At 43.7% G+C, this 26,589-nt stretch overlaps 2 protein-coding genes across 3 annotated transcripts; both read right to left on the bottom strand.

Moving 5' to 3' along the window:
- Nucleotides 1-1,340: 1,340 nt before the first annotated feature.
- Nucleotides 1,341-6,547, bottom strand: prkcsh (PRKCSH beta subunit of glucosidase II). 2 transcript variants are annotated; one of them, XM_079177009.1, is made up of 18 exons: nucleotides 6,526-6,547; nucleotides 6,066-6,201; nucleotides 5,806-5,922; nucleotides 5,571-5,666; nucleotides 5,426-5,483; nucleotides 5,159-5,276; nucleotides 4,835-4,964; nucleotides 4,583-4,667; nucleotides 4,287-4,365; nucleotides 3,542-3,625; nucleotides 3,288-3,458; nucleotides 3,106-3,199; nucleotides 2,719-2,788; nucleotides 2,526-2,615; nucleotides 2,368-2,442; nucleotides 2,178-2,277; nucleotides 1,934-2,093; nucleotides 1,341-1,556 (listed from the first exon to the last, which is right to left on the bottom strand). In XM_079177009.1, exons 2-17 carry the CDS (start codon nucleotides 6,154-6,156, stop codon nucleotides 1,947-1,949), a joined length of 1,605 nt encoding a protein of 534 aa, XP_079033135.1. In that variant the 5' UTR covers nucleotides 6,157-6,201; nucleotides 6,526-6,547; the 3' UTR covers nucleotides 1,341-1,556; nucleotides 1,934-1,946. The 2 variants fall into 2 exon arrangements, with proteins under 2 accessions (XP_079033135.1, XP_079033136.1); XM_079177010.1 differs by having other exon boundaries at nucleotides 6,066-6,183; nucleotides 6,526-6,543.
- Nucleotides 6,548-6,968: 421 nt separating this feature from the next.
- On the bottom strand, nucleotides 6,969-26,177 carry pde4a (phosphodiesterase 4A, cAMP-specific; the record flags this gene model as incomplete). Its single annotated transcript, XM_079177490.1, has 15 exons — nucleotides 6,969-10,994; nucleotides 11,155-11,337; nucleotides 12,922-13,044; nucleotides 13,130-13,284; nucleotides 14,311-14,410; nucleotides 14,553-14,717; nucleotides 14,807-14,905; nucleotides 15,998-16,161; nucleotides 16,263-16,356; nucleotides 21,382-21,494; nucleotides 22,429-22,478; nucleotides 23,240-23,310; nucleotides 23,465-23,501; nucleotides 23,910-24,095; nucleotides 25,972-26,177. 15 exons carry the CDS (start codon nucleotides 26,175-26,177, stop codon nucleotides 10,494-10,496), a joined length of 2,247 nt encoding a protein of 748 aa, XP_079033616.1. The 3' UTR covers nucleotides 6,969-10,493.
- Nucleotides 26,178-26,589: the final 412 nt, after the last annotated feature.

Genomic DNA, 26,589 nt, shown 5'->3' with positions numbered 1-26,589 from the left:
GACAAGCTGCAGGAAGGTTTTCTTGGGAGTCTCGAGGGTAGTAAAGGGGGGGGAGTGGTCCTTCTGTTTCTCAACCAACTGTATTTTGTGTCTATTTATTTAGAAGAGGGGACGCAGTAACTTAGTGATGTTTTTCTTACATTTTCCTGGAATGGTAGAACAAAATCAAAAGGTGAAAATGATCAAAACAGTTCTGCTGGCACCAATGTCAGCGGAAGAAATACAAAATCTCATACTTCCAAACATGACCAAATGAACAATGTCAAAATTTAACAAAGAAAAAAAAAATAAACCTTTCAGTTTAGTCTAGGATATTTATTACCGGGATTTCAGCTGAAGACGCTTGAAGACTTTTTCATGGAATTGTTTAATTATTTGTACTTTACATGCCAGAAAAAAATAAAATAAAAGTTACAAATATTGAGTGACCCAATTTTTATTGACTGTGGAAACGATATCATTGAATGTTATGACCAAACATTTCTGTCACTATTCCTCTGCTCTCCGGTTAGTTATACGACACGTTTTTTACAAGGATCCAAATATTTCATGTCCATTAAAACAATGCTTTAATGGTTTGAGCGTATGAAAGAAAGAACATAATATATATCACTGCTTTAGTTAAAAGGTATAATATGTACATTTTCCACATTAAAATGTTTAAAAACGACAAGACCTGTGTTATATATTTTGAGTTGTGTACTTACATTATCCCAAATGTTTCTCTTTCATTTGGTCGCCTGTCAATAGCATCATATCCACTTTGAGCATGCTTCAGCCACAAGATGTCATAAATTGACTTTTTGTATCCAGTTTTAAGTCACATTTTCAGATCTATTTAACTGGATGAAGGATTTTAATCTTAAATTATCAGAGAAACAAGCGGGGCACATGTTGGCGGCTGCTCTGCTCGCAGCCCTCCAGGACGCCCCGTGTGCACCAGACACCTCGAGGAAACACCGTTTCTAACATGAAACTGACTGATTCAGTGTTTTCACTGGTTTTAAATCAGCTGGGCTGTTTGCTGTGGAGAGGAGGACTCTGCGGAAGATTCATCTCTCAGCAAAAACCTCCTGAACAATGAACCCTGAAGGAATCCTAACGGTTAACATCGGTGAAGACAACAACTCCCATGATCCCACACTACTTCATGACGTCACCACACTCCATCCTTTGTTATCGTTTTGATTGAGACCCCTAGCGGCAAAAGAATGACACTTTCTACACAGCTCTTCCTAATGTGCTACTGACAGCTATGTTTATATTACGTGTATATTGAATCAATTCTACGACAGTTAATTCAAACTGCGCCAACAGAATTGATTGACAGAAGTTTGGAATATGATAAAATGATCTTTATTGGAAAACAATGGAATGACTACATTTGACAAATCAGAGAAACATCATAACAAGTAGGAGTGTAAGTTAGACGTGTAGACCATTTAACTACTCCTTGGAATTTGCATCGTTTCTTCTCAATTGTTTATCGATGCCAAGGTTGTGACGCTCAAGGCAACGTCATGTTGCTGCGGTGACGGTGGTCCCTCAAGAGCAACCTGCAGGAGTGAGCGCACACACATTCATTTCAATGGCTGCTTTGCTTAAGTCAGGACTTCCTAGTTGTTGAAAAGGGAAGGGCAATTTAGTTGAAGTGAATCCCCAGAGGTTTCTTTTCCAAAGGACTCAGCTTTTACACCAGTAATGACAATCTACTTCCTGTGGAGTCAGCACTTACATTTGGGTTATTCTGTGTTTATTTAGGTCGACAATACATTAAACCCAAAATCTAATTCTGTTGTCCCAGACCCTCTCACACACTTGATCAGACCTAAAGTCATCCACACTAACATAATGAATGTCCTGTCTACAACATTACCGCATTACAGTGCAGAGCGGGATTGTCTCAACGAACACAGAAGAGTTAGCTACTCACAAATAAAATGGATCTAGAGCTCTTCGTGCCCGTGAAGCCCTGAATCCGGGTTTGGAGGTTCCTGGCAGACAGCGGGGGTGATGAACTCCATCAGGTACTCGCAGCGACTGGGCTCTGAGGTCGATATCAAAACCGTCTCCTTTCCACACGTTAATTTAATCTGAAAGACAACAAACAATATCTTGTTTTCTGTGCTTTGTCCAATGAGAGATCAGGTGTAGACGAAGATCAAGTGGAGACTCACCGTGCTGGATCTGTTCGGGCCTTGCCAGCACCCTGTTCCATGTTCATACTTCATCACAGAGTAGATGTTGTCCTCGGGACCTGCCCAGTGTCCCCATGATCTACACAAAGCAAAGGATGAAGTATGGGAGGAGCCAAGTGTGGATGAAAAAAACAAAAGACAACAACAAACAAGATAGACCGTCTCTTACCCGAGGTTAGTTTCTGATCCACCAAACTTGGGTTTCTGTGATACTCTGTTGAATGGACAGAGCCTGTAGATATACCTGAAGACAAACGATTAACTTAGTCATATAACAAATAATAAATCAATATTTTTATATTTCATATATTATGAGTGTGCACATACTCGCTAGTAGTCAACTCGTAACACTGGCTGTAGAGGTAGGCGAACTCAGCACTGGGTCCAAGGTCAAAGGAGATCTCCTTCTCGAGGCTCCTGCAGACACAAAGCAAATCCAGCATCTTCTTTAATCCACTGTAGTGTTTAGAGTTAGACTGCAGTTGTGGTAACAAACATTCTTCATATTATTAGTACTTACTTGATCTGATCATCAACTTCCCGGAGAGCTTTCTCAGCCTCATCAAATGCATCGCGGGCTTTCTGAGCAGCTGGGAACCAAATGCACAGAATGGAAATATGTAACTTCAGTCCTAACCCACACAACATGTGCTCACATAAGGTCTGAGCAAACCATGTCCTGCTGTTGATGCTCTTGATAAAAGACATAAAGGCAACACATCTGTTCAATAAATCACATTGTTCTTCTGATAAACAACTTATTTTTTGCGAGCAGAAGGAGCGCTGAGTTTCAAGTTAGCGTATCACATTTTAAACTAATAGGTATGCAGTATGTGCTTTTTTCCCCCCTTTAGTATTTTACAGCATGAGTCACTCAAACTGAGGACTGACTGAGTCACTCACTTACCATCGATGAGGATCTGCGTTTCTTGGTCGTAGGGCGGCATGGTCCCCTCGTCATCGTCATCCTTCTTTTCTGGGGTCTGCGTCGTAGGAGGGCTCTGTGTATCAACCGATAACAGTGACTCACTGAAATAAGACTCGTGAGTCATCCAGCAGAAGTATGATGGAGAAACTCAGTGGGCTTACCTTATAGTCTCTGTCTTCTGTGTCATCATCTTCGTCCTCTTCATCCTCATCCTCTTCTTCTTCCGGGATGTCCTCTTCGGGGTACTGCTCAGAGTCGTTGTCGGAGTCGGGCTCCGGCTCCCTGATCTCCTCCGGTGGGGTCTCCACAGGCGCTGGGGTGTCTGCGTTGGCCTGACGCCAAGAAAGTGGCTCATTTAGAGGAGAGATGGTTTCTCACGTGGAGCTAACTAGAATCATCATCATCAGGTTCTTACCTCTGATATGTATTTTTCTTTGATATTATTCCAAACGGACTCAAATGCTACAGGGTCCACTTTGTCCACTCCTCCCATCAGCCCCTAAAAACCAAAGACAATGTTCTTTGTAATGAAACAATTACATTTAAAGATAACTTAGGCTCCACAGAATAGTCTGAAGCTTCATTCATAATGTTGACTCAAATTCTGAATCATCATTTGAATGCTGCCCAGCTTTTTTTCTTCCTGCCTATTCATTGAGTTGAAACGCGGTAGTTCTGCACAGTAGATACACACCACTACGCTGATATTATTAGTATGTTTCGTAGAATTAGATTCCAGACGTGGCTGCAGAGTAGGGATGCACAGGTCGGGCGGGTTTAGGTGAGCTTACTAGAAAATATTGCGTGTTTAGATGACATCGTAGCATTCTGAGTGACTCATCAATAACTTACAGAAACATTGCATCAATAATCCACCTTCTCTTCCCCTCTGTCTCCCAAACACACACGAGGCGAGCGGCATTCAGTCCTCAGCTAGATTTATGTAACGAAACTGATGAGTTTTACTCATTAAAGAAAGTTGATTTAATAAATAAAATAATAATACAAATGTATTCAAATTAAGGGTTTTGTTCGACGATGTTTTTTATGGCAGACAATCAAAGCTTATTTTGAAAGCCTGACATGTGGTACAGCCCTACTAATAACTAGACTTTAACATCCGTGTTTTTATAAGAACAAATCAAAAAGAAGATATTTACCTGAGCTTCTGCTTCTGTGAATGAATCCTCTGAATCTGAGTCGAGCTCAGAGTGGGACAGAAGCTCAGCCACTGAGACACTGACACAAAACAATGAACACACAATCATTTTAAAGAGCAATAATCTATTCTCAAAAGGTTTTTCAGGAACAAGACAACTTAAAGTAAATATTGCTCCAGATTAACACATGCTGCATCTCTTCTTTACACTATTTTATTCAACTTAGTTGTTTATGTTGTGTCTGGTGAGCTCCCTCATTATGGGTGCTCATCATTCTGGAGGGTGCAGCTACTCACAAGCCATCCGCATCATCATCCAGTTCAAGAAACACCTCCGCCATTTTAGCCTTGTCCTTCTCCATGTTAATAGCAGCCTTTTGATCTGAAACAACAATTTATCAGGAGTTGTGATCACATACACTTATATGCAGCGTAACTTCATGTTTAGACTTCAGGTCAACAGTGAGATGTTTTGAGTTACTACTAGTGTTGGTCAGTGTAGCTCAAACATGGTTAATAACACAGACATGCTTTCACGTCCTGGTTTACCTTCCCAGGCCTTCAGATGGCGCTCTTTAGCTTCTTTCTCTGGCTGCTCAGCCGTCTCCTTCACAGTTCTCAGAGCCTCAACCCTGCTGTCCAAATCTTTCTTGCTAACCTCAATATCTGCATGTTTGGCCTGTTGAAACAAATAACAATAGCACCTTTAACCAACTTAAGAACCACACAATACCTTAAAACTCCATTCAATTTATGAAACCAGAGACACCTTCTAACATCTCTATTGAAGGGTCGGTATCTTGGAATAAAAACATATTTGACAATGCTCTTGATTATTACACAACCAAACAAAGGTTTTCTTGTCTCTCACACCTTCTTGTCCTCGAGGCCCCTCTTGGCCTCCTGAATAAGTTGTTGTTTAAGCAGAAAGCCCTCCTTTGCAATCTCTGCCATCTTCTGCAGGCTCTCCCTCTCTTTGCGCCCCATCTCCCTGCAAATCACACATTATTCAAAAAAAATACATAGAATATTTTCTGGAAACTATACATATGTTAACACACGTACAGGCTCAATGGGGAAATCTGGGTTAGACTGTGAAACGTGCATACATTATTACATTTATAACAAAAACATTCCCACCTGCAGGTGTTCTGACAGGTAGCACCACTGTTGTACTCATCTGTTGTGTCACAGCAGTCTGAACAGAAAAACACAGACGTTAAAATATATCGTGCCCACACAACACACCCAAAAAGAAATATTCATCACAGTTTAAAACTCATACCACAGATTCCGTCATTGATGCGGGAGGAAGGGATGAAGCCAGGTCTGAAACCTGCATTGGTGCAGTGGAAGCTGCCGTTGGGACAAGCAGCCGTGCCTGCAAATATATGTGCTTTTAGATATTGTCATAACCGGACAAAGCAAGAACTAAACAAGACTAAGCAGGCCTCTGATTTTAATTCAGTAAACTGTGAAAACAATAGTGCAGGAGACTCCAACATGCAGGTTATACCCACCTGGCTCATCAGAGCCGTCCTGGCAGTCACAGTAGTCATCATTCACTCTGTCAAAGGGAATAGTGCGGGAGCCATCCAGGCAAGTAAAGGGTTTGCCCTCTTCATAGAACTGCCGTTCTTCAGAGGTGGAACAGAAGAAACGAGTCAGTGCCACGACAGCTCCAAAACTACAGAAAACTCACTATGAACTTTCACTCCTGCGTAAACACAGCTGTACCTGTGAACCCGGTCTAATTAGTTATCGAGTTACAAGTACTTACTTGACAAAGGGACACCGCGAGGGCGTTGGATCTCCACCGCCGAGACTCCCACACCCAGCAGCAGCAGCAGGAGGTACTGACAGGACGTCATGATGGTGGGTCAGTGTTTAGAGAGAATCTGCTGCACCGGAAACGTCTCAATGAGACACAACGTGCAGGTTAATGAAAATATTCTGTCACAACTACTTGTGAAATAGACGATAACGTTATAAAACACGTTAGGTATCTATGCTTGAAAGAACACAACGACTTCTTGTTAGTTAGCCGAGAGCTAACAAATTAATGCTAACTAGCGAATTTAGCTGAAAGCAACCTTTTAAATGAATACAAAAATACCAATATTACATGTGTCGTTACAATAACATCATAATAGACCTAGCATGCAAGAATGATAAAGTGGGTAAAGCCCAAAAATGATTTAACACAAGTTCTTAGAAACAAGCTAATGGCTAATCATTACCGGTCAACACACCGCCTAGTTCCGTACTGTCAACGCGCATGCGTATATTCCCACCCCATTCTGTCTTGTTTCACTGTGATTGGACGACGCTTTGATTAGCCCTTGTGATTGGTGGAGAGCCGTGGCACCCGTCTGAAGTAGAGGATTCTGGGGAGGATGCAGCCATCTCATGCCAGAGACAGGTCAGGTGCAGGTAGTCGTCATACGATAATTTAAATGTACTATACAAACAAGGCACGTTGCTGGCAATATCCAGTTAATAATATAGTATTGCTGGACGTGTTATAGTTAGAAATAAGATTACAGCACCAGTCCCTGGATTAATAACAATACAATACAATACAAACAAGTAAAGTGCGGATTAGCATACAAGGAAAATGTAATAACAGCAAACACGACAATGGTATTGCATTTAATATAAAAATCTTACTTTATTTGTATTTTTAACACACTTTACAGTACCGAACAGTGAAATAAAAGAAAAATATACTGATATACTATAGTATTGTTTTATATATAGATGTTTGCTTATTAAATGCATTTATTCACAAAATGACACCTCAGCTCTGTTGAGAGGAAAAACTTTCATAAAAATAATATAATAAAAAATAACTTGGACACATTTTACACATTACAGCAAGATCATTTACAAATATTACAATCATTTCATGTTGGTTTTTCCCCTTGAATAATCTTTCTTACTTGTGAACGAACACATGAATTAAAGCCCGGAGAATTATTCACAGAGGGAGTCAGTCTGCGACAAAGTGACCCGACAGCAACCCAGATGGGAAGCAGCTAGTTAGGCCACCACTGGACAGACGTGTAGGCTATCAGGCTAATGATTAAAGTTACTAATAAATAGATGTAGTGATAGTACTAGAAATGGCCACGTTAGATAAGGACACATTTATTTCCTTTGAACATGTCACATCCCATGTGACTACATCATCTTAGGTTTGACTTCATCAGTCAAATGGGTTCAATCTCACATGGACCTTTAATAGAGAATGACTAGTTTGTTTGATTATGTCTCTAGAAAAGAGGTTAACATTGACTACGGCACAATGACGGTTTGTGATTTGGCCCAATGGGTTATAATCAACAGGTGACTGCCAATGACCAAACCACCAGCACAGACTGTACACTACCTGAAACACACTGTCTGCCTCAAAACCTGACGAAATAAAGTGCTGGTACAAATATATTTGATTTTAACAATAAATGTGGACGATTAAAAAATGTTAGCACAAGTGAGCGAGAACATAACCAGAGAATGAAAAGGTGAGGATGTGGCCTGCAGTGTTTTAGTGATTCACTTAACAACCTTAACTGGTTGTTTGTCAATCATCATGACTTGGATAAATTTATCATTTACAATCCAATATTACATTATATACAAGAGTGGTAATGCTTATAGCTATATATCATCAACACGTGATTCATTTCCCAGACCATCCACCAGAATGATATAAAAATAAACTGTACACAAACTGTTCAAAGAAAACACTTCCCATGGTTTTCTTTTCATCATTTAAAAAGAATGGCAGCAATCAATCAATTGAATAATTGTCTTAATAAGAAACAATTGCTACAGTATCGTGTTTGTATGGCAAGTAAATATTCATGTTTTTTATAGCTTATGACATAACAAGAAGCCACAAAAACAAAGCAACATCTTGAAAGTAAAAGGCCGATGCATATGGGAATCTTAAGTAACTGCAATAGTAATCCTGGATTCCCATTCCACAAGATGAAAGCCTGTGTGGTGGCCCGGCAGCTCTGCTCCATCCTGCGACGGAGCAGATCAAACACACAGGCTTCTGTTGCACCGAGCTGTGGTCATTTCAGATAAGCTCAGTTACTGACCTGCAGAAACTTACCCTCCAAAAGAACCACGTTCATGTTCTTTTGTTTACCCTGTGAAAAACAAACTGTGACCTATTCAAGCTGTGCTGATCGAATCCTGAACACCATTCAACAACAATGTGGTGATGCCAGTGAGGGACCGATGACACACATGAGGACATCTTTAGCATCCTGCCCTCTCCTTCTGTTACTCACTCGGTTACTCATGACCACTTAGTAAGTCACGCAAACAGACGCATACACGCATCAACTCCATCATGTCAACAGATCAATATCTGGTCTGATTCAAACATCCGTATTCATTCTCACCGCCTCTCATTTCTTATTTCCTCTGCATGCCTCCACGTTGCTAAAGATTTTGACCATCCTGATTAAAAAAACAACACATTCTTTACGTTGGTCCGAGCACAGTAACAACATGACAACTAATTGGCAGCAATGTTCCCCTTTCCCCTCCAAATGCAACGCTGGATACATTGTAGACACACTGATACCCACAGAAATAAGCATACAGACGTGATATAAATATACTAGGATATCTATTATATATCTTATAAATCTACATACTTGCAGGTATGTATCCTGCATCTGACATTAAGGCAAAAAAGCATCAAACATAACGAGGATGATTAGGGACGACCAGACCACCGCTTTCTTTCTCCAAACATTCTGCCTCCCTGATTTTCCTATTCGTCTCTGTTCCTTCAAATCACTTCACCCACTGAAGATTCTCATCCTTTACTTTGGTGAGAATCATTGTGTATGAGGAGACATAACCACGCAGTGCAAGTGGGTATGAGATGGCAAGTGGAAATTTGTTCTGCTGATGAAGTAATTTTGTATCCCTTTAACATATTTAGCAACCATTAAATAGAAAATAGGCAAAACTTATGCTTCAAAGCATCACATGGCTTATTCTCAGAAAGTAAAAAAATTATTCTAATAGATAGAAAATTAAAACGTAAGCTGGAAAGAGTCCACTGGTGGTTTGTGGTGGTGGTAGTGATTGCTCTGCATCTAGAGTTCTGAGTTATTATATTACCAGAAGAGCAACAAAGGAAGACTTTTAGCTTAAAACATATGACCACAGAAACGGGACATGTGAGATACACACCACAACACCATGAGCAGTAAAGAGAGATCTTTAACAAGAGACAATCAAAAAATATTATAACAAAATCACACACTCCTGTCCCACAATGCATTGCTTCACGACAGCTCCGTTCAGGAAGCTGGTGTTTCAGAAAGGCACAGAGCCATCTTGCACCAGTAGCACTCTCCTCGTAAAGGGAAAAGGGGTACGGGACCTGGCGGGCCCCCCCTCGTCGCAGCATCTTCTTTTCCTTCCGTAACTTCTTCTCTCCTCCTCCAACTCTGTGGATTTTTTTTATTTTTCTTTCCGACAGAAATGGAAAAAAAAAAAGTCACCCGGATGTGTAGCTTTTCTGAGGAGAACAGTTTCTGCTGAAGTTCTAACAAACATGAATTACTAATACTGACTGAACACTAGTTGATACTCCATTAAGAGATGGCTTTTTCCAAAGAGATTCATTACTGATCAATGTCCCTCGTGTAAATGCACACATGCAAACATACAGTCGAGTGTGTGTGTGTGTGTGTGTGTGTGTGTGTGTGTGTGTGTGTGTGTGTCTGTGTGTCTGTGTGTGCGTGTGTTTGCAAGAAAGGAGGTACATTTGCGCTCCAATTGAACTGCATGACTGATGCATGCGCATACGCACGTTGAATCGATGTATTCATGACTTGCTCCTACGACGTGTTCGAGTTTGTTACTTTCTGTGTGTTTGTGTGTGTGCATTCCAGTCCCAGAGTGCTACGCTGTCTTCAGTTGCCCGTCGCTAATGCTCTCTCCTAAATTCCTCTTTGTCTAAAGTTTGTTGTGAAGTCAGTCGGAGGACTTGTCACCACTTCAAATCTACAGTTGCTGTGTAATCACCTTCTCTTTAAGTGATTTTAATTGATTCCCTTTTTGAAAAATATATTTAAAGGTCTGTATTGTCATTGCAGTCTTATTTGTTCTTGGTTTGGCCATTGAAAGGATGAACAAGATCATGTGTGCAAGTGAGACACAGGAGCAGAACTCATGTATCTTCAGCTTGTGAAGAAGAATCATCCTCTTCCTCTACAGGACTTGTGTCAGAAAGTCTCTCCTTTTCAGATCTCACCTCCAACTGAGCTTTCAGTTCCTCCTCCACCTCCTCTTCCTCCATAGCAACCTCGTCTTCCTCTTCTATTATGTCCTCATTTTCCTCATCGGCCATTATGTCTTCCTCCTTTTTACCCTCCTCCTCCTCCCCCTGACTGCAGTCCTGTGCCACGTGGTTTGGCGTAGGCTTGTCCCCCTCGTCTTCCTCTTCTCTCTGAGAGCTGTCTTCGAGGGTGAGCTCAAACTGAAACTTGTCAATGCAGGCGTTTAGATCCTTATCCTGGCACACGGGAGGAGGCGAGGGGCTTTGTGGTATAGTGCTCTGGTACCAGTCCCTGTTGTCCTCCAGAGTGTCCAAGATGTCCTGGGCATCAGGGTGCACGAGGTCCCCCCATGTCTCCCACAGCGGGTGGACAATGTAGTCAATAAAGCCCACCTGCATCCAGAAGAAAAAGAGTGTGAGGGATATCATATAAATCTCAGTGGTGTCATTTCACTCCCTACAAATCAGCATTAAAGATGTACGAGGATGACTGCTGTGATCAGAGACGGCAGATCATCCCACTTTATCCAGTTGTGCACTGGATTTCTTTTACCTGGCTCTTTTCCACAGATGCGGTGTGTTTGTCGCACATGGGACTGATCTCCATCCCTCGCTCTCTCTCCTTATCCCCCTGCCTGAAGAACTCCTCCATGATTCTCTCCGTCCATTGTCGATACACAGCCAGGGGTTTCGTAGGATTGCTCAGGTCAGCGCAGTGCACCATGTTCCTCAACACCTGCACAAACAGGCACAGGTTTCTATATCATGCACATGCAACGTTATAAGCACTGGATTCAGATATGCATAATGATCGTCAGGCAACAAATCAGCTGAGAGGAGGTGGTGCACTACCAGCTTTGTGATTTATGCTTTCCTCTCTCTTCTTTTGTCTTCTATTAACTGTGAGATCAGCTCCACAATGCAGCCCCCTGCCTCTAAAACAACAAAGCTCTCTGAACTCCCCCCCCCCCCCCCCCCCCAAATCCCCAGCACCTGCCCCTCCATTCCTTTTTGCAAAGATTTGTTGATTTGAAAGATGTATACGATGCAGCTCATCCAAACAACTTCACACTCGACACCTCGCTTCCTTGGGTCCTCAGACACACAGACAGAGACTCCTTCCATTTTAGTGATACACATCATGTCATATACACCCTTGCATGCCCTTTTCCTTTTCTGCTGATGCTTTGGCTTGACGTTTATCATATTCAAAAAGCTCCTCCACCACTCATTACTATATTGCGTCTGGCTGTATTCGTTTTTTCCTCTCATTACCAAAAGGTGCAGAAGCCTTTGTGTTTTAGCACAGCAACCACCTGCACCGTTAACCCCGTCCCTTTCACTCCCTTAAATGTCGATCATCAATGATTTTGTGACATTTGACTTCAAGTCACCTAGTTTCTCCAATGCTCATGAACCCTTCAGCCATCTAATATCAACAACTAGAGAATAGTGTCGTTGTAGACGATATTGTTGACTTCTTTATCGTCACATACATACATGAAGTCTGAGCTCATCCTAAGCCTGTTAGGAGCAGTGAGCTGCTGTGAAGCGCCCGGGGAGCAACTTGGGGTTCAGATTCGATCTCAAAGACACTTCGACATGCGGACTGGAGGAGCCGGGGATCAAACCATCAGCATTGGTGAGCCGGAGCCTCTGCTTTCCTTAATCCTCTTCCAAAACTATTGAATCAGAGCATTCCCATAGAAACACTTGTTGGACCTCAACTAGTCAGGATCCAAACTGACACACTGAACCAACACTCCTTCCTATTTCTGGGTCTCCTGACGACAACAACAACAACAACAACAACCTCTTCCTCCCCACATGTTTCTCTTCTCTCCTTTCCCGTGGTCCTCTTAAAAAAAGCTCACATTCACATTTGACACAATTAAGGTGAAATCAGGTCAAATATTTCTGCATGCCTGGCTGACATCAAACTCAATTTAGATAACACCGAACAAAGTCTCCTAAAGTAACACCTACGTCTTCCATCAAATACTTAAACATAATCCTTGATAACCAGATCTTACAGATGCTAAATCTTGTGGTTCTATCTCTTATAACCCCCCCTTAGGAAGAAGAGACTACTCAACCGTTCATCAGCCCGCTCCATGTCGTCTTAACTACCAACAAAACTTACCAGCATTTGAAACACAAAATGTCCACGCACACAGTTTACTGTGACCACAACATGCCGTGGCATTTTGACAAAATTAAGGGAAAGAATTTACTGAATACATCCTGTCAATGCTTCGGTAATGCTCAGTTCTTCTGTAACAGACTCATCTGTTAAAGGAAGCCGGAGGTAGCGTCTCACCTGTATCCGATCGTTGTAATGGTCAAGCAGCAGTACTCCAGAACTTGTCACTTTCTTGGTTTCCACCATAGTCTTGAGGTCTGCCAGCAAACTCATGTGTTTAGACATATCTGTTGCCAAAACCTGGAAAGAAAAATGATACATTAGAGAGAAGAAAATAGAGAGATGGAGAGGTGGCAGCATGATACAGTGGGCTGACGACACTCACCATATCAATAACAAGTTTCCTCAGGCTCTGCCTCTGCCTCTTGCTCAGGTTCTGGAAGATGTCACAGTTGTCCTCGTGGAGCAGCTTGAAGCCCACAGCGAGGTGATGGTTCTCCAACACGGACTCGTCGTTGTACATCAGGGCCAGCTCTGAGTCTGAGGGAAGCCCCAAACAACACCCAGCATCAGTGTTAGAATCTGACCGTTTCAACATGTAGAAAACTACTTAGTCAATTTAAGGACGTAGCACAGTGCAAATAAAACTTTAGTGACAAATACAACAAGCGAAAGCACACAATTTACAGACTAAATGTACTAAAAACATACAATAACAAGCTAAGAGTGTACTTTTTGACTCAAACAGAGGATGACTGTGGTACCAAAGGCAAACATATAGGATCAGTTCAACTAAAGTGAGTGCTTCATACACATTAGCTCTAAAAAAACAATTATACTTAAAATAAACATATAGACCAAATTCAATGTCCCTAATTGTCAATACTTCAAATTCTTTCTCTTCAAATATACAAATCACAACACTTATCTCAGGTCCTGAAATGTAGTGTCCAGTGCTTTGTGGTGTAATGATTAGTTATAATTTCATTTAGAGGAACAATACATTTTATCATGTGACAACGAAAACATAAAACTGTCAAAATGTGCATAAAACTTACATGATAGATATTTAAAATAAGAGTTTAAAAACAATTAGTCAACCATTAGTGCTGTTGTTGTGGGTTTTTGTTTTACTTTTATTAGTATTTAGAATTTTCTTTACAATATTTTGTTTATTATTTATGTATTTTTTATTATAACTCCTATTGCATATTCTGAATCTCAACATTTAAGACAAACCTTTCCTGGGTAGAAAGAATAATCAGACTAGCTGACCTAGAAAAGTGATCTTCGCTTCCTGCCTTATGTTCTTTCTAAAAATCAGGGAATTTCACAGAGTTGGCAGAAGTCGAGACCGGTCTTTGTTATACTGGTTGTCATTATCAAACTGGTTCTTTTATTGCTTTCCAGCCTTTGTTGAGACTTCCTAGTCCTGGTCCCATACGACACAAATCAGTTGTATTCATTCCTGAACCGTTTGGAGTTTTCCCTGAAAGCAGGTTTTAGTTTCTTTCTTTTTTTTTATTCACGTTTTTGCGTCGTCTCTCGAATCTGATTACGACTCACTTGTGTTTATGAGGAATTGGTTGGACACTCCTGGATGGTCCACATCGTGGATGGCAGCGGCAAATAACGCAGCTAGTATCTCTAGATCAGTGAACACAGCCTGTCAGAGAAAAAAGTAATCCGTTAAACTGCTGTTTACAATTTACCTTTGACTACTGTACTATTTGTAGAGGGCCTGGTATGTATGAAATCCTGAGCATGTGAAGTTCGATGTGTATTGGCTGAGCAGTAGAGGTATTTACATCTAGCGCCGGAGTGGATAGCAGTACATGAGTAGACTGAGTGACATCTGCAGCGTGGAGGCTGTTGTGGTAGGCCACATTGGCATGGTAGTGGTCCTCCAGGGTCATCACATAGGTGACAAACGTATCCACGGGGATACTAAAGGTCTTCAGTAGATCTCTCTCCTGCAGCCACAGGGGTCATGGTCACAGTGAAGTCGTGCTACATGACATAGTGAACAGTCCATTGTTCGTTAAAGCGCTCTGTGTCTCACCTGGAAGATGGCATACATTGTGCAGCTGAGGGGACGGTTATTAGAGTACTCTGCCACACGAAAGATATTAAGGCCCCACATGTTCAAGTCGTTCAGCTCCTGAAGGCACAACAGACAAGATTAACACACATCAGCACTAAATCCAAATCCACTCTTTAAGGTGCACGATACTGCAGCTGTGTGTTCTTTACATTAGACTACGATACGTTTTCATGAAGCTTGAACACTTGTGTTGTTTTGTGGTTTTTGGAGTTGTTGTTTTTTCCACACTGAGAAATAAGAAAGCTCTCGCTCTAACTCTGATGGACCGATGCCGAAAAGATGTTAACAGGTGAAGTTTCAAACTCATGTGACTCACATGTGATGTCACAACAGTAGCTGCGTTTCAAATCGCATTCTTTTCTTTCTACGTTTAGTACACTGCAGCTGCCGTTACAAAGTAATGTAATGTTGCATGCAGTATGTATTCATTTGGGACTACTTCCTCATAACATAGCACCTTGAACTTTGACCCTCCCGCTCATGTATCTACTGCGTTTGAATTATTATGTATTGGGACATTGTAAATCTTTTTTCTGGCATAATAAATGGTATGGTAGTATGGGTATTAAAACGTCTTTTAGTGCCTTTCCTATGGTGGCCCTGAGAGCTCAAAGCACTGCACATTAAGAAACCACTACTCGACACAACACAAGCAAAGGAAGAAGCTTCTTGATGGCACATGAAAACATCAGTTTTACACATTCGCAGCATTTAAAAGAAAACTCAAAAGCTCACAACACAACAGAAACTGCTTCCAGGGGACAATAAAAAAGGATGCACACAGCTTGTTGTCGCTGTTTAGATTAAGTTATTGAAGTCGACTAACTGTCAGCGGTGTTGGAAAATGACCTCAAATGTAAGTTATTTTGGCTTCTTTTACATTGTGATCGCATGATTCAAAAAGTATCTGCTGTTAACCTAGCGTTAGCCTTTTGCTTGTTATTTTGCATAATGCGATAACAATGACGTATAGCTGACTTCAATAACTTCATAATCCTTAAACGGCAACAACAAGCCGCGTGCATCACTTCTTAGTTCTTTATTATAAGATCTCAGATCTTTATTGTCCCACAAGAGGATTTTCTGTTGCATCAAAGCAGCATAAAAACACAAGTCATGGACACAATAAAAACACAGTAAGATATTTACCCTGGCTAACGCTTCCTCATGTTCAGTCTTCACACCGAATCGAGGCGTGGAGGAGTTTGAAAGGCTGGAACTGTGCGTGAGCTTCTTCACACCGCTGATGTGACACATGGGCTTCTCCCTCTCCCTCAAAGTCGGGGACGGGATCTCCACTTCGTTCTGCTTATCTGGGGACAGGAGGGGGAGTCAGAGGTGAGCCAGGATGGAGACTTGACCTGGGATCAGCGCGAGAAGGGACTCGCTATAGAGGTTGACAGGTGTGTTTTACCTAGAAAGGTAGTGGAGATGTATTCTGACACCTGGTTCCCTGAGCGACTCGTCTCTGACAAATGGGACAGCTCCCTGTTCAACATCCTCTTGAACTGAGGGAAGCAGAGACAGACACAGGAAGTGAGTGACTTGACTTACAAAGTAGCAGACATATCCAACATTGTAGAGACGTGCAGATGGGTAAACCCTCAGAGTTATTAACATTGTACTTGTTCTGAAACAACAAAACATCAGTCAAACATGAGAAAATCAATGATTGCCCCTTATTCTGGCTTCATTCACTAAAGGGTGAGAAAAACCAATGATGAATCATGCCTCCTCTTTTTGAGAACATACTGTTCAGCACCCCCAATTCAGTGTGCCTGTATTTTGATTGCCGTGTATTTGAATTCTGCGGTAATGTGGCATGTTTATTCTTCTCCCAACATCGACAGTGGCAATCATGAACGACTAGTGTGCCGGTCCGTGCCGTGCGGGCATCAGTGTGATTACGTGAATACATTATCCCTGCAGACATTGAACACTGACTGTTCGCTCGTTATTTTAATTTATTTTTATTTGGAGGGCTCGATAGTCACCTGTTGCACAAGTCATGTCAAGGCACAGTAGGATTCGGACATAACCCCTTCGGTCTGTGTCCTGCCGACTGATCTTTCACACATAACAATCTCCATGGCAACCAGAGCGGTTGCCGTGGCAACTGCCTCCTCACAGTCAGTCCTTCAGCTCGATGTGAGAGCGGCGGCTGCTTGGGTGACGATCTGAGGGAGTAGGCAGGTGTCTCTGACCTTTACCAAGGTCAACCCTCCCCTCCACTGCTGTCTCCCCCCCCCCCCCCCTCCCTCTCGAGGTAAACAACAGTCTCCTCTGTCACAGGCTCCACTCTGGCTTCCTATGCCATTTCACACACTCTATGCATTCCCTCCATCTTTCACTCTTTTCCTCCCAGTTCTCTCTCTTTTTCCACCCATCCTATCCGGCCCGCCGCTCGTCACATGATGCGCCGAGCAGATAGGTACTCTGACAGCAAATCGTAGAAGCAGTCAGGCAGAATCAGTCACCAGGAGCCAGGAAAGCAAGTCAAGCCCCGTGGCACACTTAGGCAGCAGGCGCAGCCCAAACCTCCTCCTACTCTCTCTCTCTCTCGCTCGTTCTTTCCTTCCCTAATGCTGTAACGCTGAGTCATAGCTGACAACCAACACTTCCACGGTGCCAGTCCGAGTGCCAGGACAAACAACACTCTTCCTCATGACACTGACTAATGGAGCAAACATGCGGACACTGCACAGACATGACCACAAACACACACACTCATACACCTGCATATGTGGGGGACCCAGGAGGGCTTCTTTTTTTTTTTCTAACTGCCTATGATCTTGAATAACTGTAACCGAATAACACACATGCTGAACATGACCCTCCTCTGAACTACAACCTGTACGACTGATTAAACATATCAGCAGAGAACAAACTCATTCATCCTCATGTGCCCAATGTCATTCAAGAAAACAGGAAAGACAAAAGCTCGAGTTTGTTTTGGTAACACGGTGCCAAGATATCTCATCGAATGCAGACCTGACATGTCAAAGAAAACTGCCACAACGTCTGACTTCATACATTGTTATGGATGTAACATGTCGGTACACCTGAGGACAAAAGAAACTCAGTCCTGAGACAATAGGCATTGTCCTTCACTGACAATCCGCTTGGCTTCCTTCAGTCTGTATTAGCCTCAGGCTAGCAGGAGAGAGACACAGAGGGATGTGGGACGCAGGTGTGGAGGATGGAAATGGACATTATGTGACACTGCAATGTACCTGCAGTAAAGACGGCTGGACTACTTATCACAGTCCCATAAGTCCCAAAGCTATTTCTTAGATTTTAAGCAGCTAGGTGTATTCTCAAAGGACAGAAATGTAGACCATATATAGAGAGATGAAGAATAACAGTGATATTGTCTTTTTGTTTACATTGCTGCTGCAAGGTGATGACACTGAACAGAGTTAATAAACTCTGTGCTCCTCTCCCTGTTCCCCTTCAGTGGATTCATGTATAAATTATGTACGTGAACACACTGCCTTACAGCTCCTCGCAAAGCCACCATCAGACCCACAAAACCTTCCTCCACCACATAAATTCAGAATACAATCCACACGTCAATTCTGCCTTATAAACACATACATTTCACAAGCTGACACCATTATGGCTGGATTTAAATAAAGACACATAAGAAGATGGAGTAAACAAACAGCTGAGTTGTTCATGCATGCTTAGATGTAACAATTGAAGAATCCACATCCAAGATGGCCACTGCCAGGCCTTGTTTGCCCTCTGCAAGCTCTCCGAGCCCTACCTGGTCCCACCAGCCGATGAGCCAGGGCCTGGAGCAGGTCTCACAGAACAGGTCGACTAAGGGCGTCCTGCGCTCCGCCGCCGTCCCGCTTCCCTCCAGAACCCCTCCAGCAGCCGCACCGAGGTCCAGCTCTGCCCCTGCCCTCCCCTGCAGGGGGCTGTAGCTGGAGGAGCGGGGCAGCCTGTAGCCCCCTGGTACAGGCGAGGGGCAGGGGGATGGTGCTGGGTCAATGGCCTCCACCACACCCATGTTGAGGTTGACGGGGGGTTTGGGCCGGTGGCACAGGCAGGAGGTGCGGTAGTGGAGCGGAGTGGGGGCGCTGCGGGTGCCCCAGTGGCATGAGGGCGTCGTCAGGGTGTGTGAGGAGAGGCCACAGCCAGTCAAGCCGGGACACTCCAGAGTGACGGCTGCCCCCGAGAGGGGGCGAAGGAACAGGGGAAAGGGGGTGAGGGTGGGGGCTGCTGGTGCAGACTGTCCTCGCCTACATGCAGCACCCCAAAGCAGGCCACCCAGTCAGTCCAGAGTCAGGCTCCAGCCTTAGTGTGGTCCGAAGATGAGGGTCCCCCTGATGGGCAGACCAGGAGCCCCCTGGATCCGGCTGCTGTGGAGACTACATCTCATCCCATTTGCTGAGCAGACTGACCCAAATCTACAGTCACTGCAGGGTAGAGGTGGATGGGAGCCGAAAGAGGGAAGATGGAGGGAAAAGGAGAGGGTAGCGGGGGACCGTCTGAAGGGCACAGAAAGGAGCCGATGGAGGAGATGAGTGGGAATGTGGGAGAGATGTGAACGAAAAAATGATGTTGCGAGAGTTGAGCTGCTTGGCAAACCGTACTAAAATATTTAGATGATGGAGGTTAGAGGGATGGAGTGATGGTGACGCCAGGACAGAAAGATGACCATAGTTTCGAGTGATGGAGGCAGAGGGAGCGTGGATGACAGCGGGAACATCGGAGGAGGAAGGAGCAGATGACAATAGCAAGAGAAAAACAAGGATGGGGAGGATGAGAGAGGGAGAGAGAGAAAGAGACAGAGAGGGATGCAGGCAGGGATGCAGGCAGGCCTGTGGCAGACGGTCAGGCTGAAGAATCACACCAGAGCTCTGGTCTGGAAAAACAGGCTCCCTCTCCCTGCGTCGGCTGCCCCTCCCCCACGGTACGGATCCAGAGGCCCGGCCCAGTCCTACCGGTGCATCAGCCGTCTCACACCGATCCCAGCAACACACAGTCAGTCCACAGTCAGTCAGGCTGCCTCCTGATCGCTCCGTAGCCCAGTCCCCTGCTCCGAGTCAATCCATGCCTCAGCTGGCCAGAATGCCAGAGGTCTAATCCCGCCGCTTTAGGCTGCCGTTCCTCCTCCAATGCTCTGCCTCTTGCGCCATTTCCCTGGATGCTGTAGACAGCTCTCGCAAGCTAATCAGGCAGTGTGGCTGCAGGCGCATGCATGTGTGTGTGTGCGTGTCTGTGCTTGCTTCTGCTCTCAGCCTCAGAGTGCGCATGTGCGACAAGACAGCATGTACGTCTGTCGAAAATATGTGTGTGTGCAAGGGTGTGAGCAAGAGTGAGAGACTGAGTGGGAATATTCATGTGTACCTCCATGTTGGCACAGTGCAGAGGATTTATGTAGCTTAGCTGCGAAAAGGCAGCAACATATTCACAGAGACTCCAGGAGACTTTTTTCTGCACACTGTATGTGCACACACAGAAATGAACGCACGCACACACACACACACAAAAAGGATGTCCTTTAAGCACACTCCTGTTACCTCTCCCTCAGTCCTTCATCACAAGCCTGACTGAATCAAAACACACAAAGAACCTTCATTCATTAATAGTGATGTGCAACATGGGAAGAATTTCCAGAATAAAACAAACAAGGCACTGGATGCTGTCTCTTTAAGACAGAACCCTATTAAAGGAGCATCACCTCTATTTCATTGGTTGTTGCCCAAACCACATGGTTTGTGGTCAGAGTGGCAAGCCAATGACTAAAAGGGAAGGGCAGACCCTGCTGCTGTTCGATAGCAACCAAGGTTACAGCAGAGACATCAGCATCAGGCCCCCCCCCCCCCCCCCCATGTCCTCCATACCCACATACCGTCACCCTTCCCCTGTTCTTTCTCTCCTCTCTCTCTCTCTCTCTCTCTCTCTCTCTCTCTCTCTCTCTGTCTGTCTCCATACCCCAACAAATATAAATGCACACACACACACACACACACACACTTTAGAAGCCTTCCCATCTTCACACACAGGCATGCTGCATCTCTTGCAGTTGTACACACTAATGCTTAACTCGGCATAATCGGTGCGTTTAGTCTAACAAATGCCATAAAAGCCCAGAGACGGTTGATCACATTTGAGGCATTAATTATTCATCAAGACAACTAATACCACAGGATTGCAAATAAACCCAAACAAATGTTCCAGAATTATTACTTCTAATGAACAAACCTCCGTAAAAGTTCTAAACAATCATAGTGTGTGAAGGTTCAATGTGGCAGGTGTTAGAGATGAAGGTTTTTAATTATTAGGTTAGGTTATTTTGAATGAGTAAGTTTTACAAACTACTCATGCAGGTTGTTTTTTAATGTATTTTATAATTGACCTCGGTGGAGCTTAAACAGGAAGCTCTATCCAAAATGCATTTTGTACAGTGATACAGCTGCAACCCATTGATTCATCAACAAGCTCGGCGCCATACTGAGCTAACGCTGAGGCAGACGGGCAGTGAGAGTACATGTTTGTGTGTGTGGACAGGTGTGCACCTTGTTGGAGGCCATCTCGCTGACTGAGCGGTGGGTCTGAACGGTCTCCAGCTGGTCCAGACACCAGTCCAGTTCCTCCAGAGTCTCCCGAGCCATCTGCTGGTATGTCTCCTCTGTGAATGACAGACACACAGCGGTGACCTGATAGAAGATCCTCCATTTAAAATGATCATCCATGTACAGTGGGCCTATATTTTGAATTATGATTAGCTTAGTGACACAACATGTATAATTTAAATTCAAAACATAAGTTAGCTGTGAGATTAGATAAATAAATATAGAATTGAGTGACAGCTCCTTTTAATATCTCAAATAATAGACAACAAAATGTATTTTCTTTGTGAATACTGATGTTTAAAATGATCAGAAATCTATAAATTCATTCATTTCTGCTTGATACAGACAAGCAAAACGAGCAAGTTTCCTTTAATTTGTTTTACTTCATTTTATAGAAACAGAAATCAGCGTACAAGAAAGATGTGCGTATGTTCTGCACACCGATTGTATGAACACAGTAAAACTGGACTGAATTTAGAATTGAGATTTGAAATCAGCTGAGTGAGAAAAATATAAATATTGTACACTTCCATGTCTACCGGACAAACTCTATGATTTTGCCTCAAATATTAAGTGTTTGGTTGAAACTAAATGAAAATGTCTCTACAGTTGAAGCATTAACTTCTGATGGTTAAAGTAAAATAGTTTGTGGTTTTGCAACGCTGCAACATTTATACAACTGGTTACATTTTGTCCTCAGTAGGTTTCAGCCTTTTCTCTCAGTCCTTTAAACATCTCGTCTCTCTCTGCAGCCGCTGTATTTCTTAACACACAAATCTTTGGTAACTTCAGCATCATATGTGGAGTCTCTTCAATGTATGCAGCACAGTTAATTAAATCCTCACTGATAGCCTCATGATGTTCTGTGGAGTCATGTTCATTACTGATGATGCATTCAGGGAGTGTGGGAGCCTTCAGCGTGTCCTCACAGCCGTGTGAGGGGACTGTGGGACTCTTTGGACTAAGAGTTTTAATTAGCAGACAACATACCAGAGAGTGTGGCTTGGGGAACAGTGGGTTGGCTTGTCACTGGTGACCTCCTGTGGACAAACACATCATTACATCAGAAGCAGAACCACACGCTGCTGCCCCCTGCTGGGCTTCAACACACTCAGCGTTCCAGGAGGAGGCAACAAAAGGCTCGGCTCACACAGGGGGGGTGTAAATATGTATTCGTTTGTTTGCCCCTAAAAAGAGACAGATAGATTAAAATGCCTATGGATACAGAAGGATTTTTTTTAAGATTGATTAAAATATGATATGATTAAAATATCTAATTATCCACAAAGAGTCAAAGACAAAGCTCTGCTCTTCTTTCATGTAGCCTTCATGGTCTCATCATTGAGCGTTGAGGAAAACATTTTCAGGGCACAACACTGAATAATTATAGATGCTGATAATGTGGTACATTGCTATATATATATATATATATATCATATAGACGAGGAGGTAAAAGCCTGTCAACTCAAGCTCTCACTATCTGCTGCTACAAAGGAGAATCATTTCAGTGTTATTGACCGTCTCTCTGTCGTCTGTGTACAGACTCAGGGACATCTGAGGCGTGATGCTCTCTGCACTCTCAGCATGTTGGAGAGATGCCAAATAATAATGCATATTGTATTTTTCCTTGAGCACGATAATCATGAACTGGTTCATCATGACGGCTAAATTGTTTCCCTACGGGAGCACGGAGAAGGAGACATTAGCAGACACACGCTGCAAACTAAGCAGGCAGTCGTGAGGATTGTGTGTGTGGGGGGGGGGGGGGGGGAGAAGGGGTGTTTGACAGCATGATACTGACTTGTTAGTGGGTGTTGTGACATTGGCGAGGATGGTGAAGTTGCTTCTTACAGTTCGTAGGCTGGCCAACACCTGGAGGGTGGATGGACAGCGTAGGAGGGAGAGAAGGAGGGAGGGAGGGAACAGGAGGGGGGGGAGGAGACAAGTTCACTGCACTAATTAGCCACCTTTTCTAGTCATTTACAGCAATTGAACATGTCAGACGAGGTGCACCAGGCAAGCATACCTGAGCGAAGGGGGTGACGATCATGTCTTCGGCGTGCCTGCAGGGTGGAAAACAAAAGGTGCAGCGTGAGATGAATGTGAGCGTCTTGGGCAGCTCAGTATTGGTGTTTATATGAGAGGCTGCATCTGTGAGCCAGATGTTTACAAAGACCTATGTGGATCTAAACAGAGAAATAGTCCTGAAATACACTGATGGGAGGTTTTGGGTGCGTTGAACTTGCTGCAAGACAAGCCAAGAAACAGAGAACAGTTGACGTTAAGAAGATTCATCATGATTTCATTTGCATAATGATTGCATAATTACAATCATAACCACTGCTGTGTTGATTGGAATAATGTGCAGTAACTGTGGTGTGTGTATGTGTGTGTGTGGACATTGCAGATTTAAGAGTTGCTGCCACGTGATGGACCCAGGGCCCAGTGATGGACGGTGGCTTCGTGCTTACCCCTCACTGTTGATCGAGGAGTTGCGTGACATGGTTTTGGGGGACGTGTCGTAGTCTGAGTCTGAGCGGTACAGGAAGGACTCCCTGCGCTGGCTCTGGGGGAAAGAAGGGTGGAGTACCAACCCAGGACTCGCCTGCGAATCCATGGGACTGCGTCCCGGAGAGGGACCATTCTCTGAATCGAAGCTGGAGGGTAAGAGAGGACAGGGAGGAAATGTTTTTTTACATCTGTTCCATTTCATTTGGGTGTCTGTTTCGCTGCTGCTTCTCTTTTGCAGCGACAACAAGATAAGCATGAACACCCAAGTCTAGTCTGTTAGAGAGCAGGTTGGTGAAACGAGAGATGTGACGGATGCTGCAGCACCAAGTCGAGTTTATCACTACCTCTTTCAGACTTGTGGAAAGAAAACATCCAAAATACACATGTAGGTGTTTATTTTACTACTTAGTCTGTTTGAATCTGCAGATTCCTCCTAAATTCATCAAACGTTAGTGTTAGATAATGTGCCATTTGCATATTTAAACACAACATTTCAGAAAACTTAAAATACAAACAATTATTGTCTTTTTTACCCCATTCACCTGAAGTATGAATGAGCCCCAACAACCGCAGCGTCTCTGTGAGCCAAAGCTGTCTGTCTGAAGACGTGAGGGATTGAGGTTTGTTATTTGGATTCAGCTCTCTTTGAGGACTGATACCAGATATATAACATCCAAACCAGAAATGTTCTACCAGCAGATTAACATTAAACACAAGGCTAAGACTAATTCAAAGGCCGAGCTCAGCCAAACAGTTTACAATAGTCTCGTTGTCACCAACACCTGCAGTGTTTCATTTTCAATTAAATCATGTTGTGCTGCAGTGACGTCCTGCTCCACACATCACATTCTACCGATTTGAGAAAACATCTTAGTTTGGTACAGATCCCTGCGAAAATCAAACCGCAATCATGTTTTTCAATTCAAATGAGAATGAAGACGTAAAAATGTCTTTCAGTCTGATATCCCAACTCATATCGTCACTGCAATATCAGTCAAGTTATCGTATTTAGATATTTCTCGAAAATTGTTCAACCTTACTACAGATATGAGATGCATAATAATATGAATCACTTTCAGGCTGCATTCAGATGTTGAGATGACAAGGACAGATGGGGAAGCAGGTTGCAGTGTAGCTGCAGCATCTATTTTTAATGTAGGATCACTTTTATCTCCCCTACATTTCTCCTAAACTTCTCGAACTTCTGTTGTCAACTCGGTTAGTGAACGGTTTTCAGTTTGACTTCTAAAATTAAACGTGAAGCGTGATATTTTTAGAATTGACTTATAAATTGGCCAATTAGGAGCCACTCCTCTCCCCAGAAGGCTTTGTCAATATGACTACAGATCAAATTAGCATTAAACAAGTTTCTCCGGTAATAAAAAAACACACATCAAAAATGTCTGCCAGGGGGACCCTCTGCCAGCTGCACGCACTAATCCCCGTTCTATTTATTTTTTCTGCAAATTTTGAGAGTAATTATGAGACTTCTGATTTCAGCACTTTCCAAAATCGAATCCATCTGACTGTGGTTATCAGAGTGTGTGCTTTGAATAATTCATTCTCACAATGCTCACACCTCATCTCAACATGGAGGGATAACTGAACAGGCCTACCGGGCACAAGCCCAGGGGCCCGAAGTGTCAGCGGGCTCCCTGTCTAAAAGAGCAACCAGGAAGAGACTCAAATAATGACCACAAAGAGACACACAACAACCACAAAGAGACAAAAACAACTATAAGGAGATGTAAATGACCACAAAGAGATGCAAAACAACCACAAAGACACAAAACAACTACAAAGAGACACAAAACAACTTCAAAAAGAGGGTGAACCACTATAAAGTGTGTCTTGCTCCTACGTAAGGGCGGTGGGAGGGCCTTCTGCATGTCCGAGCCCAGGGGCCCGTTATCTCACAGTCCGCCCCATTGCAACCCCTGCATCTGAACTGATGCAGAATAGAGATATGTTACTGAGGACTGGGGGCAATCAAAGATCAGTGGCTTTCATGCAGAACTGTACCTGCAAAGAGATGCGATGTTACAGTGAGATGAGCGCCTGCGCTCCTGAATACTGCGGTTCAGTTTCAAACGGCGAAACAAAGCAGAGCCCCCGTGTCCTCGAGACTGATCGACCGGTGACACAGGTGAGGTGAGAGAGGGCGCAGGAGGTGGACCCTCAGGACTCTCCCACAACCTCATCTGTCGTGTCAGCTTCCTCTGACTCATCGCTGCCCGCTCTGGCCCTGGTGGAGCCGACCTGTTAAAGAAAACTCCCCCAGCCTCCACTTAAAAACTGGCTGTCTCCCTCCCACGCAGTCCCCCTCATCGGCTTTTTAGTGCGTCGACTCACGTATCAGGCAGACGAGAAGCGCAGCACCTGCCCTACGTGATGCAAACTGTCCTAAATTCCAGAGCGAGCTCTAATAGCGAGGCCTGATTCCTCCCTTTAGTCGTGCTCCCCCGCGTGTCTCATGCTGGAGGAGTCAAAGTGCATAAACATGCATATCCTGCGCTGTGATCCTCAGGCCCTGGATGCTTAAACTCCAGTTCCCCCCTTCTCACATCCTCGGTTTGTTCCCTAGATTTATGCAGGTCTCCTTAATCCTTCCCTGTGCAGGATTGTTTGTCTCTTCCTCAG

The sequence above is a fragment of the Pholis gunnellus genome (genome assembly GCF_910591455.1).
Source record: "Pholis gunnellus genome assembly, chromosome: 17".
NCBI lineage: Eukaryota > Metazoa > Chordata > Actinopteri > Perciformes > Pholidae > Pholis > Pholis gunnellus.
Note: the sequence above shows the minus strand (reverse complement) of the source record. Positions and strands in the feature narration are given on the sequence as shown.

Coding starts and splice junctions, on each gene's coding strand:
- prkcsh (XM_079177009.1), bottom strand. CDS start 6,156: ATGACGTCCTGTCAGTACCTCCTGCTGCTGCTGCTGGGTGTGGGAGTC. Junction 5,484..5,570: donor CATCAATGACGGAATCTGTG/GTATGAGTTTTA, acceptor TTTTCTGTTCAG/ACTGCTGTGACACAACAGAT. Junction 4,965..5,158: donor GGGGCCTCGAGGACAAGAAG/GTGTGAGAGACA, acceptor TTGTTTCAACAG/GCCAAACATGCAGATATTGA.